The sequence below is a fragment of the Agelaius tricolor genome, unplaced genomic scaffold, assembly GCF_023055355.1.
Source record: "Agelaius tricolor isolate 1412-34295 unplaced genomic scaffold, bAgeTri1.0.p SCAF_14, whole genome shotgun sequence".
In the NCBI taxonomy this organism is placed as follows: domain Eukaryota; kingdom Metazoa; phylum Chordata; class Aves; order Passeriformes; family Icteridae; genus Agelaius; species Agelaius tricolor.
In genome coordinates, this window is record NW_027269274.1 from 13,956,957 (window position 1) to 13,971,071 (window position 14,115).

At 40.7% G+C, this 14,115-nt stretch overlaps 1 protein-coding gene across 2 annotated transcripts in view; it reads left to right on the forward strand.

Moving 5' to 3' along the window:
* The first annotated feature begins 612 nt into the window (after positions 1–612).
* DCP1A (decapping mRNA 1A) overlaps positions 613–14,115 on the forward strand; it is a 32,009-nt gene continuing 18,506 nt past the window's right edge. The window contains exons 1-4 of one of the 2 annotated variants that reach the window (XM_071439787.1): positions 613–880; positions 1,833–1,873; positions 3,674–3,801; positions 12,235–12,301. In XM_071439787.1, the coding sequence (XP_071295888.1) occupies positions 746–880; positions 1,833–1,873; positions 3,674–3,801; positions 12,235–12,301 (371 nt within the window). In that variant the 5' untranslated portion in view covers positions 613–745. The remainder of the gene's footprint in view (positions 881–1,832; positions 1,874–3,673; positions 3,802–12,234; positions 12,302–14,115) is intronic. The other variant, XM_071439786.1, reaches the window with a different exon arrangement.

Genomic DNA, 14,115 nt, shown 5'->3' on the forward strand with positions numbered 1-14,115 from the left:
ACTGCATGTTACTTTGTTCTTGTTTTAGCAAACATAGATATGTACTACACACATTCTGCCTTACATATGCCAGTTTACTGTTCTGTGTACCTTTATTTTACCTGAGAAATGTATTTGTGGATGTTTTACTATACCTGAAAGAAATATTTCATCCCCAAATTCTTCTAAAACATTGAAAATTCCATATCCCACGGCAGACTGTGAACTACTGACACACCAGTAAATGACAGACACGGGAGCAAACAGCATCACCCTCCAAGTGCTGGGAGATAATTCTGAGCCTGTGACCGAGCTCATTGCACTTCCCAAGGCAGGCTGCAGTAAACCCTGGAGCCTTTGGGTTACTATTGGGGTAAATAAATAACAGCAAGATGCGAGGGCCGGCCCTGAGCCCTGCCCTCAGCCCTGCCCACGCGTGGCGGCGGGGGTGCGGCCCGGCCCAAGGCCCACGGGGCTCCGCCACGGGCCCGCGGCCCTGCAAGCGCTCAGTCACGGGAGCTGCGGGGCGGGGGGGAGAGTGGGGACCGGGGAAGGGTCCTGTGTCCCGAGTTGAGAAGAGGGGCCCGGGAAGGGCCCGAGAAAGGGCCGGTGGGGTCGGGAAGGGCCCGGCGGGGCGGGGCGTGGGCCCTGGCCGGTGGCGGAACTGCAGGCGCGGGCCGGGCGCTCCGGCCGGCGGCGGGGCCGGGCGCGCCGCTGCACCGGCGCGGCTGTTGCCGTTCCGCGGGCGGGGCTGCCCGGATCCAAGATGGAGGCGGCGGGCAGAGCGGGGCAAGAGATGAGCCTGGCGGCCCTGCGCCGGCACGACCCCTTCATCACCGGCATCGCCGACGTGACCGGCCAGGTCGCGCTCTACAGCTTCAGCCCCAAGGACAACGAGTGGGTGAGTCCGGCGGGGCGGGCCCGGCCGTGCCCGTGCCCCGGCAGCCGCCTGGCCCGGCGCGCCCGCACGGGGCCCGCGCGGGGCTGCGCTCGCCCGGGGGAGTTCGGGATTTGGGCGCGTTGCCCCCACTTGTGCTGGGAGAGAGCAGAGGGAAAGAGACGAAGAGAGCAAGCGAGGAGGAGAGGAGAGAAGAGGAGAGAAAGAGGAGGAGGGGTAGGAAGAGGGAGAGGAGGAGGAAGAGGCAGAGGAGGAGGAGGAGGGAGAGGCGAGGCCGTGTGTGCGCTCGGGGAGGCGGCGCCGTTCCCCCTCGGACCGGGGCTGGAAGGCGCTTTGGCTGCTGGTGGCCATTGGCTTTTTCTCTTTTTTAATCGTACTTTGTTGTTGTTGCTCGCGCCTGTTGCACAGAGCCCTAACTGGGCAAGAGACGTGAGTGTTCGTCATTGCATTAAAGCACGGTTTTGGCTCGACTGCCGGGTTTATCACGGAGCCATAAAAAGGGGAATACGGGAAACTCCATGGTGTCAGGGCAGCCCTGGAGCTGTAGCAGCTTTGCTCGCACATGCCCGTGGTGAGGATTGCTCTGGGAGCTGGAGTCTGACACAGAGACACGGCCCCAGTCCTGCCGTGCTCTGCTGTTCTCCTTGGAGCAGAACTGGAACACAACCTCTGCGAGATTTGGAGCCTGCCCCGGCAGGGGAAGGCTGTGCAACGCTCTGTGTGTATCACATCGGCAAATTGAGAGAGTGAGCAAAGTATTTTGGCAGCAGGTTTAACTTGCTAAGTTTTCTAATAAAAAAAAGGTAGTTTCTGAAAAGAGCAGAGCGTATTTTTAGGCATGTGATGTCAAACCTTATGGAAAGATAAGGATATTGTAAGTCTCTCATTAAAACAGTGTCTAAAACCTACTTGTGTGAACGAGCTCATCCCTGAAGTGCTTTTGTTGTTTTTGTAGGAGAAAACCGACATAGAAGGGACCTTATTTGTGTATAAAAGGTAAGAGGTGGTTTGGGTTGGTTTTTCTGGGGGAGGGGGGATATAGTGGTGGTGATGTTTGTTTTCTTTCCTTGAGAAAACAAACTCCAGATGGCTTCCTGCAGAGCTTTCATACTCATCATTTTTTGCTTGTCCAGCTGTTAGCTGCTGTGTACTCACTCAAAAAGAATAATTTCTGCACATGGATGAATAATTCTGTTAAAAGCCCCTAAAAGTCTTGCTGAGAAAGCATAAAACCTGAATGCCCCATATGTACCCACATCAAAAACTGGTTTTTTGAGCTTATTTTATTAATCCAGTAGCATTTGTTAGTGGATTGAGTTTAAGTGCCAAGTCTCCTTTTTGTCTCCTAAAATCCGTGAAGCTGATTATGAAAACAATAGAGATGAGAAATTAAATAATATGTTTTAATTTACTCTTGGAATATGGCATAAATTTTTGTAAATGGATGAGGCTGCCCAAAATCTCAAAAAGAGATTTTGTAGTGTCTGGTTTTGGGGGCTATTTGATTTCCTTTCAAAACAATGGAAGAAATTTCCAGTTCTCTAGGACAGGTAAAAGGGGTGAGGAGGAGAACCAGCACATAAAATCAATCATAAGTTCAAGTTTTAAATTATAGGCAAATAAAAAAATCTAAATGAAATAACACTTTGTTGAAGGTAAGAAATATAAATAATGCAGACTTAAACCATCCTGAAGCAGACTGTCATAGTTTGGTCATTACAATATTTTATCCTGGCATTATGTAGGGATTTGAGTAACCACTTCCTGCTACTTCAGCTCCCAGTTTGGAAATACTTAATGTAAGAAAGTGAACCAAACTTAAAAAAATCAAAACAAAAACCAAAGCAAAAGCTTTCAGTGTCACTACCTGATGATTTCAAACAAGTTCTCTGTGGTGCATTAAGAGATTCACTTATGATGGTAATGGTTGTTTACCCTGTTCTTGAAAGCTCTTGACAGATTTTTGTTGTAAATCATTAGGTAAAGGTGGCCACATTGTTACAGAAATATTTATATTTACCAGCTAATTGTGTCTGATTTTTAGCCTGCCTTGATTGTCCTGCTGTTGTTGGTTATACACCAGTTTACAGGCACAGTTGAGTGCTGACAGGACATTCATGTAGCAAGAGAAAACACATCTAAAACTGTCTTGAACTTTCAGTGCTTGCTCAGTGTTCTCTTTTTCCACTTGGTGTCCAGAAAAAAATATAGATAAATAAAAATTGCTTCACTAAACTATATAATTCTGAATAATTTGCTTTCAGGACACTGGGTTAAGTTCTTATTTCCAGAGTCTCCCTTTAGGAGGAAATTATATTTATGGTTCCCCCTGTAAATGTACTTCATGCTATTTAAGACAGCAGCTCTTTTTTATTGTCATGTCTATTTGCAGTAAGGTAATGGTGCTGTGTAAGTGGTTTGGTTTTTCTCCTCTAATAAAAAAATTCTGAAATGCCTCAAAATGATCTTATGTCAAGTATTGAATACATTTGCATTTTAATGGTGGACCTGCCCTAGTTTTTTGAATAGATTTTTCAGAGGCATATCTTTGATTCAGCAGTTTAACAGTGTAGAACTGTAATGTTAATCCTAATCCTGCTTTGAGGTAAGTGTAGTTTGAAATTGAAATTAGGTAGCATGCCAAGAAATGGCATAGAAAAACAGGACTGCAGGACTGCTAAATCTTCACATAATAAAGCAGTGGAAATTTGAAGATAAATTTCTAACTTGGTTTCAGAAAATTACTTGTCTTGTTGAAGATATTAATCCTTGGTTTTGTTTTAATTGACACAATAGGTCAGCTTCTCCTTATCATGGTTTTACGATAGTGAATCGACTGAATATGCACAACCTGGTTGAGCCAGTAAATAAAGATTTGGAGTTTCAGCTCCATGAACCTTTTCTGCTCTACAGAAATGCCAGCTGTGAGTATAACTTTCTCCAATCCAAATAAACTTCAGGTTGTTTTCTAACCTAGATCACTTCTGATTACTGTGATGTCTGTTTCAAATACAATGTAATGGGGAGGGTTCCAGTGAAATATCTGATGATGTTTTCTGTCTACAATACTAAATTTACTTAAATAGCTGTTCTATTATATTATCATCACTGCCTGCTTTCAGTAAAAAGCAAATATACTACCAAAGTGCAATGTTGCTCTAATCTTTAATTAATGATCAATAGGTTTGATCTAAATGTATCTCCCTCCTCCATCAGAATGTCCCCTTGATGGGAACACTGCATTGGCTGTGCTTTGGTGTACCTAATAGACCAGTCTAATGTTAATCCCTTCCTTTTTTCCCCATGGAAGACCTCTGGGATCTCTAAGAAGCAGGATACATTCCATCATGGTGGCAAAGAGCAGCCTAAGGCAGATGATCTCCTCTGTTTCATAATCTTAGCAATCTTCCTTCCATAAGTCACAAAGAGGAAAAAGTCAAAACTGATCAGTAAGTTGAAAAGTCTAGGAGGTGAGGGAAGTGACTGGCAACAGACTGGGAGAAGTACTGTGTTGAGTTGGGTGTTTAGGCAGATTGCTTGTTTGCAAAGAAGGGGAGCTGTAGGTGGAGGCAGTGGGGATAAGATGGACCTCCAGGTGTCAGGAAAGAACTGCAGCTCTGAGGTTGGTGACATAAGGGAAGCAACAAGTTGATTCATTTGGTGGGACTGCTGATGGTATAAGGAAGCAGGAGCTACTGTGGAATCACCATGGTGTGTGACAGTGACTAGAGGATCATTGGATCATCCAGGGAAGGAATCACAGAATCATTTAGGTTGGAAAATACCTTTAAGATCATTACACCAAATCGTTAACTCAGCACTGCACAGTCCACCACTAACCTACATCCCTCAGTGCCACATCTACACATCCTTTAAATACCTCCAGGGATGGTGGCTCCACCACTGCCCTGGGCACTGTTCCAGGGCTTGACAACCCTTTCCATGAAGAAACTTTTCCTAATACCCAATCTAAACCTCCAGTTGCACAAATTGAGGCCATTTACTCTTGTCCCATTACTTCTTATTTGGGAGAAGAGACCAAGCAGCACCTTGCTACAACCTCCTTTCAGGTAGTTGTAATCAGAGAAGGTATAGGCTGTGTGTGAAGCCAATTGTTTTCCTTGATAAAAGCTCTCCTTTTCCTGTGGGACATAAGTGTGTATGATCTGTGGGAGGCTCAGGGGTTTAGGATAGAGATGACATAGAATAGTACAAGGAAGGAGGAAATCATATAAAGGTCAGCAAGGAAGAAATTACAGACTAGATGTGGGAATTGCATTCTGAAGTCATCAGGAGTGTTTTTTTTCCTCTTATTTCTTTGCCATTGACATTTTAAAATGTCATTTTAAGTTTTGGTCAGAAACTCTCCTTTCATTATCCCGTCCTATCTCCAGTGATTGCAGATGGAAGATGTCCAATGCAGTTAGTATGTCATGAGTTTTTTCTCAGGTGCCACAAATAAACTGCAGATGAGTTTTTGTGCCCTCTGAGTGTGTTCACTTTGTTCAAATACAAGCTTAAAAGCATTGAAAATGGCATCTAAGCTTTTTATTCCTTATAATTTCCACATCACTTACTCCCTTACATTTTGCATTAAGCTATTTTGTTTTGGATTATTTTTGTTACATAAGGTTTTCTAAATTTTCTGTCCTCTAAAAGAGTTAGAAAACAAATTATATGGTTGAATTGTGTTAAAGCTGTTTGCCTCTATTTGCACAGTATTTGTGAATTTGCAGGCAAATTTGGATTTGCAGACAAATTTCAACATGTGTGTGTTTTGTTTGTCTGGGTGGATCAGGGGATTCTTGTCCGAGTTCTCTTCATGCAGAAGGATCTCCACTTCCACTCATTGCCTGCTGGCATGAAAAACCTTGGCATTTTTGGAGCTAATTCAAATCAGAGGTTTAAGCCACTGGTTACTATAATGTGTATTTCCAAGGGCTTAATGTCATGTGTCTCTAATGGCTTAAGGTGAAGTTCTTCTGAGAGCCCTTAATGACTGAAAGAGGATGGACAGCTAGTTTGTCTAAGGAGCAGCTTCCTCTTACACAACCCTGTGTCTTGTAGAGTGGCTTTTACTGTGTCCTTGAAGAAATCTCCTGTCATCATGAGAAACCCTTTATAAGTGATTGAACTGCTCATTCTGTTTCCTTAGCTTACACATGGGTGATGGCTCAGACTATCCAGTAAAAACCTAAAATCGTGCTAATAGTGCTGTTTGTCAGAGACAAATAGGTACTTTGTGCCTCTGTAGCTACATTGTAACAGGATCAGTAACAAATAGAGATTTGTGCTTCACCAGGGCAGGTAGAAACAGTGGAAGATGATCGAAGCAAAACTGTGTCACCATGCATTTGGGGAAGGTTCCATGTCAACAATATTTATATTCAATGTGGTACTACTGTTTTACAAACTTCATGTTCTCACTTTGTTCTGGGATTCTGTCTTGGCTTAAAATGAGGCCAAGTCTGTTCTGTGCAGCAGATCAGACCTCTGGCATTTCTGTCTTCAGCAGCACAAGAGCAGCTCTGGGACAGTGAGTAACCTGCTCCAAGCTGCTAATGACTTATGTGAGGAACTTTGCAAGCACTCTACAAACATTGGTTTTGCTTGGCTGGAGGCTGTAAGAATGATTTGCCTGTCATACTAGATCATAATATTTTGGTGGGGTTTTACTGTTCTTTTGTAGTTTGATTTCTTCAAACACTCTTGCTATACAAAGGAATTGCTGGTTTTCTGCATATCAGAAGTTACTTTGTTAAGCTGTAGACATGAGATACTTTATCCAATTGCACAGAGGCATTTTCATCCTCTCAGACCAAGACTGGGTAATTGCCATTTTATTCTTATGGGAAATTACTGATTTTCACAGCTCTTGGGGGAAATCCTCCCATTTTTGGCAGGGTGGGGGAATGAAGTAAATTTCCATAGGCATTCTGGAAGGAGAGCAGATACCTTTCTTATATCTGCCTTTTGCTGTTCTCTGAGCACAATGGAAGACATTGGGATTACTTTATTATTATTCTGTGAGGTTTCCCTCCATCCCAACCCTACCTTTTTCATATTTCAGGAAATCTTTCCTCACTCCAGAATTTTTGTTCTCAAAATTATTTTGGCTACATAATGTGGTTCTAACCACAAAAAAATACCAAATGCAAAAAGTTGGATATAACACTGCCCCAAGACTTACACCATTTATTTTATTGGGCATAAGACCCTAAAAGAAAGATGATAAGAATGTGGCTAAGAAACTGTGAGACATTATACCACTTGCAATAGTTAATAGAAAAAAGGTATTCTTGTTTTCACTGTTAAAAAGAATTAAGGAAAGCAAATATCAGCAAACACAAACAGATAAGAAATTACCAAATTGAAAAGAGATTGTTTGACTTACTGTAACATATTTTAAAACGGGAATTACTCTTAAAAAAATAAAAGTTTTGAGATTATATTCCGCACTTAATGTGGAATATATTCCACATGTGGAATATAATGTGGAATTATATTCCACATTTTATTATTTCCTAGTCTGGAATAGGTATTGCTGGGTATATTTGATCCTTGTTGAACTCTCCCTCTGGACACATGCACATTCTTTAGAGAACTCAGATTATTTGTTCATTAAATACTGAATACCATTGACTTTTTTTTTTTTTTTAATGAACCCAAGCTTGTTTTCTCTTGTCTGTGTTTTGTGGAAAGCATGTTAAACTCTATTTTAAAAAATGCATGCAGTTCAGCCAGTAACAGTAATAACAGTCAAGTCTGAAGTTCAGTACTTCCTTGCAATCTGTAACGTGAGAATCTGGAGCTGTTAGTTAATAGTTTGCTTAATAATTAAGGAAAATTAGTCCAAGTTTTAAGCAGTATTGAACTTACCTCCTAAAGTCTGCAGGAAAGAGTCTTCTGAGCCTTTCTCATTTATAACTTTTCCCTTGTATCGGTGGTGTTGCTCTTGATAAAAAGGGTTTTTAATCCAAGCCAGTTCACTTGGGAGGTCAGACAGGCTGATTTCCATGGTGCAGAAAAGACAGATGTTTAGCATAAAAGTTGGGCATTAAAATAAATGGTCCTTGTTTGTTGTGGGGTTTTTGTTTGTGGTTATGTGGTTTTTCTCCTTGCTTCCAATGTAAGAGTTAGTAATACAAAAATAATGGATTTTGGAGAGGTTTATACATAAAAGTGGAAAACTCAGTTACAAAGTGCTGTCTTCTGGTCTTATTGTATTATTGATGAAAACAACTTGTATCCTGAACAGCAAAAGAGAAATGAGTTGCATTAGAAGTGTTTCAAAGAGCTCCTGACTGGTTTCAAAGCTGTAAGGAAAGTCTCTTATCACACATGTTCCATTAAGTGTAACATATCTGTGATTGCTGAGGCTGCCTGGCTCTCCAGCAAGCACATTAACCCAGTGGTTTAGTCTGAGATAAGAAAGGAGCCTTTTCTTCATATCTTCATAGCAGAAGAAGCAATGCAAGCTGGGGGAGGGGGGGAATGATTGAAAACTGTGGAGACATTCTAAAAATACATTGTTTGACCTGAAAGACAGCACTCTAACTGCAAGAATTTTTCTTCTGTGGTTCAGGTTGCAAAGAAGCAATCCCTCTCCCTCCATATAATACTCAGGTGGCAGTTAAAGTGTTCCTGAGCTTGGGTGCTGCTTGGCACCTGCTGAATTACTCCATGCTCCTGCTTCTGGGATTGTGCTGTGTGATATATTTGTGAAATGCCTTTAGGTGTTGAAAACAACAGGAAAGGGAGGAACTTTTCCCATTCATTCTAATGGTTTGTAAGTCTATGTGGCAGGCTAATATCTACATGTAGGAAATAAATATGAAGAATGTCAGTGATACAGAGCTGACAGACTGAGGAGAGGTGGCATTTCAGCTGACATTGCTACTAGAGGAAATATGAGCTTCAAGAGGGAAAGATTTATGTCATTTTGCCTCAAACTCTATTTGAGGTGTAAAATGATGCAATAGATGTGCTTTTCTTTATGGAAGTGAGATGGGGTTGTTTTCCATGGTTACATTATAGGAGGGCTTTCAAAATACAAGTCCTTTTCTTTCAAGAGTTTGAAAAACTCCATTTCAGTTGTTCTGCTTCATTGTATGGCAACATCAAAATTGGACCTGTAAAATAAAACTTTTCTCTCCCTTCTACCAGCTCTTCCTGATAGTTAAGGGAAGTTTTAAGCAAATCATCTCTTTGAATGAGTTGAGGAGGTATTTGTACAAATGGCTAAACTGCCTTGGGGAAGGGAGTGACAGTGTCTGGAACTGCTGAAACTGGCAGTGCTGATGAGTCCATGTGCACTTCCTCTGGCACACAGTTCCATTCCAAGTTTTCCCTTCCTGTGTGTCCCAAGCTTCTTGTTTGTGCTCTCTTATGCTCCAACAGCCTTTCATGAAGCGGATGCAGAAATGGGATCAAGGATCTGGTCTGGACTAGAATGTACCCAGCTGACATGAGGGAGAGGGGCCCCTTGGGGTACAATGGGTTAAAAAAGTTGTGGAAATGTGAGGGTGGGGACACTGCCTCTTGCTGCTTACTTAAAATGAGAGGTGAAGTGAAACTACGATTTGGGGATGCAGCTTCATTTTATGTTGCCAAGGATGAGACTTCTGTCTCGCAGTGGCACTTGGCAATTCCCACTCTTAATCCAGATTATAGAAGAGTCCAAGACCTTCCTTTTGGTATTATTCAGCTGTTAGGCTTGAGCAGGAAGTCTTCCATAATCCTTCTGTTCTCTCAAAAGCTCTTTGGTTTCCCATTTCAGTTTTAATCAGGTTTTAAGGATTCATCCAGACAAGTTGGGAGAGAAGTTGATTGTTATGTGTTTAGATAAATATTAACGGGTCAGTGTTTCTAACAAAAATTGCATATATCAGAGAAGAACATAGATTACAAAAATGGATGACTTCTTTTAGTTTTATGAAACGTGATTTGTCTGTGGTATGGGTTACTCATTATTCCAGGGGTGTCAAAATGCAGTGTGAATCCTACTGAAAGAATTGCTGCTGATGATTAGAAACTACTGTTACTTGATTGCTAAAGGTGCTGCCCAGCATTCAGTGCAGAAAAGCTGAAAGGAAAAATTTGGTGGCTTCTGTTGGGTGAGACTCTTGCAAAAACTGCAGTACAAAGGTGCCATCAGACATGGGAATATTCAGCTAATATTTATGCTGGGTATAGCAAAAAAATCACATATTTAAAAGGAGCTGGTAAGAGCCAACTCTGCCTTTGCTATAAGGACGTTCTTAATTGAAGCTGCGTGCATGGAAGGAAGTGCAGTGTATAGGCAAATATATAGTAATAGTAATGCTGTTGGGACACACACTTCTGGGGAAGGGAGCTGAACTGGCAGTACAGGAGGGCTCTTGGAAAGAGGAAGATAAACATTCCAGCCTGTGGCCTGTACCTACATTAATGCCCAAGTTGTAATCTGCTGTGCATCTTGGTGATATTGTGTAAAATTGTTTTGCAGTGACTCCCTGTGATTGCTTGCCAGTAGTACAAAGTGGAAAAAAGCCTCATACTCTACACCAAACTGAGATTTGGATCTACTTGTGGTCTTGTCTAGGCCTGTTTCTGGCAGAATTGAGTGTGACTTTTATAATTTTCCCCATTTAAATATTATAAGTTCCATATCTTCATTTCTTCAGCAAGTATGCTTTTGAAGCAGCAGTCTCCTCTTGGCAGTTTGTCTGGCAATGAAGTCTTTTCTTCAGTGCTAAAGTATGAGCTACTTCTTTAGTCATGTAGCAACCTGGAAACTTTGTAGGTTTCTATGCAGCAGAAAATCCAGTTTTAAACTGTGAAGTTTAATAGAAGCATTTCATAAGCATTGGCTACATGTGTGAAATGCTTTTTTATTGGTTTATGTCTTTTGTGCATTGATTTCTTTGTTTGACTTGAAAAGCTTTGTTATCTATTACTTAAGCTGGAACCTCTAAAGATATAAACACCCAAATTAATACAGCTGTTATTTAATGAAAGAAAGAAAAGTCATGAACTTCAGCTTGTCCTCAGATGTTCTTCTAGAAATGAGATGTCTAACTGACTTCTTGAGGATTTTGGACCAGCAAAGTACACCTGGAAAAAGTTGAAGGGCCAGAAAAATTTTGGTAAATAATTGTCTTCTTTGCCATGACTTGACATTATTTTGAGTGGGCTTTGCTTGAGCTTTTTGAGTATCTCGTGGAAGGAAAAAAAGTGAGTAAAGAAAGAAAAAGGATTTCACTGTGAAATAAAAATCTACCTCTAATGGGAAATGGTTGTGTAAATTTTTTTAACAGTCCTTTCCTTCACTTTAGGTGTATTTATAATCTGTGATTTCATCTACATAAAATCATTGACATGAACTCCAGTATAAAGATGAGTTTTAAAAGGCTTGAAAGCATTTTTTCAGAAATTAAAATACTTTAATGGTACCATATGTAAAGTGCTAGAACATCAATTACCTTTGATGTTCTAGCACTTTATGCATTGACAAACTTCATAGATGAACTAAGATTTAAGGTAACCTGCATTGTGGGCTGGATTCAATACAATTCTGAAAGGAGTTGTGGAGCTTTGTGGCTTTGGTGCAGCTGGGGGCAGTGGGGAGAGGAGCTGCTGTGTGGAGAAAGGCCCTTGGGAGGATTGCTGGGGAAGGAGCAGCTCATGGCACTGCTGACGGAGTTTCTCCCTCTCATGGAGCTCAGTGGTCAAGCTCCAGCTCTGCAAATTTTCAGTGGAATTTTACTTATTCTGAAACCAGAATAAGGCTGTCTTGCTGAGCTGGAAGCCTTTTGCTCTCACTGCTTTGTCCTGGATACCTTCAAAGAGCAGGGGTCACTATCAGTGTAGTTTTAAGCTGTTCCATGAATGTGACTGTGTGATGGGAGCTTTGGTACTGCTTCCTTCTGGACAGGGAACCTTCCAGAGAGGCTCTGACTGAACTGTCATGCTATAATCCAAATGTTAATGTTGGTCTTTGAATTTGACATATTTAAAAATCAGTGGGTTTTTTTAAATGGATATTCCTTGGCCTAGCTAAATGATAAAGTCAATTCAAAAGAGGAGGTTGCAACTGTAGTGAGAAGGCACCTGCTGGTTAAAACATTTTCCTGCCACTTTTATTTACTAACAGTATCAAGATTCTATAGTTCTTCCTTTCAATCTGACTGAAGTTGTATTTATGTTTGCACATGTGCTGTTTCTGATTACTTTTTAAATAGTAGGTGGTGACACACAGTATTTCAATGGAAACTGATGGAAATTTGTATGTTGCAGATCTAATGGACTCCTGTTTTTTTGCTATTGATTTAATTACTTTTTTTTTTCTTATACTTGCTTTTTTTCTTGTTTTCTAGTGTCAATTTACAGTATTTGGTTTTATGACAAGAATGACTGTCATCGAATAGCAAAACTCATGGCTAAGTAAGTACTGGGGCCTTCTAGAGATTATTCAATGTGTCTGGTTTTTTTCCTCACTCTCCTAAAAATGGAAGAATAAAACATACTTCCTCATACAAGCTTTTTTTAACTAATGAAAATTACAGGTTTGTTTTTAAAAAGACCGCAGCATTAAAATTTTCAATTAAATTATTTTTTAAAAGAGTTGAATTTTAGTTGGCATTCCCCAAAGAAAGCAACTATGTGCCCTGTGTGTTATTTTATATTCTGTTTTGTATAGGGGTGCTGGCAAAAGATTTTTGCTAATGCAGAGAGTGTAATGAAATAAATGATGGTTGGGGTTTTTTGCTTGTTTTGTGGTGAGCTGTTTTTTTTCTTGGAGTTTGTGGTTTGTTTGGGTTTTATAAGACTTAGCTGTTATTCCTGACTAAAGTGAAGAGACAAAAAACTAGTAGGAGAACTAGGTAGAATTTTCTAGAATTATAGTGGATTTAGGAGTGTAAGCAAAACTGAAATAATAAGAGCTTGGTGTTGCTGATTTCTGGATTTTGGGATAGTTCCTCTTGCTAAAATGCAGAGTTTAGGTGCACTACCCAGGCTATCATCTCATCCCTCATTCTCAGCTTTGCTCCTCTTTGCTATCACTCTGCTTTCCTGAAGCCTCTTATCTCTTGCATGCCTTCAGCAGCATGTCAGGGCTTGCCAGTCAGGCCATCCTGAAGACTTGCACAATTTAATTACATGGAAATATATAATATTTAATTATATGAAAACTAGTCACAATGTAGATATTTTAAGCTGAATTCTAATTTCTTAATGTAGGGAGTTTGGTGTGGGTTATTTTGGCTTTTTTAAAAATGATTATTATTTTCACACAGAAGGAGTGAGAGAAAACACAAATGACAGACTTTGGTATCAAGATACCTTTCAGAATTCTTTTTCTTTTTTTCTCATCCTGATAACCCCATTTCCCACTTTTATTTTTTTCTTCCTAGTTATGTTGGACTTCTTATTGTTAGTTGGTTTGTCTGTATCTAAGGATTAATGGAAAACAATTGTGTGAAACTGACTCTTGGATGTTGTTACCAAAACAAATAACAGAACATCTACTGCCTCTCCTCTTTAGAAACAGAGCATCAGAAGGACTTGGCTTTCTCTTCTAATCTAAAACCATTAGTTAATGTTTGAAGTGTGAGAGAGAGCTGGACCTGTCAAACTCTACCATATTCACAGCTGCAGTGCAGATCTAACTTTAGATAGCAAACCTTGAGTCCATTTGGTCTGGTCACTGTAGCACAAATGATGGGCTACAGATACTTCAGGACTCTTTAAAAAGTGTGATCAGGTAACAGGCCAGTCTGGCCATGGTACAGCAGTCCTTAAAGCACATTTACCCCTTTGGCTGGATTGCAATATTTACATTTTCTTCCAAGAGTATTAATTTTGTTCTGTAGTTTTTTGTCTTTGGGGTGGAAATTTGGATTTGCACCCTTCTGTGAAGGTGGAGTTTTTCTTAATCACTGATAGGAAAGAGTGCTGCCTTTATAATACTTCAGCACTTCCAAAACATAACCATAAAAGGTTTCAAGGAGATTTGCATTCTCTTCCCTGCATTTAACTTGACCTTATTGTGCCAGACTGAGTTAACAAGATTGCAGGCCATCCATTTGTATTTTGGTGGCTTATCTTTGAAAAGAAAAGTAAATTAGGCTTTGTAATCACAGACTTCACTTCTCACATTCTCTCCCTCCCCCTGCCCTTCTGTGAGGTTGTGCCAGGTATATTTTCAATGCTGTAACTCCAGATCTTCTTCAACAAACTGTCACAACAGCTACTGT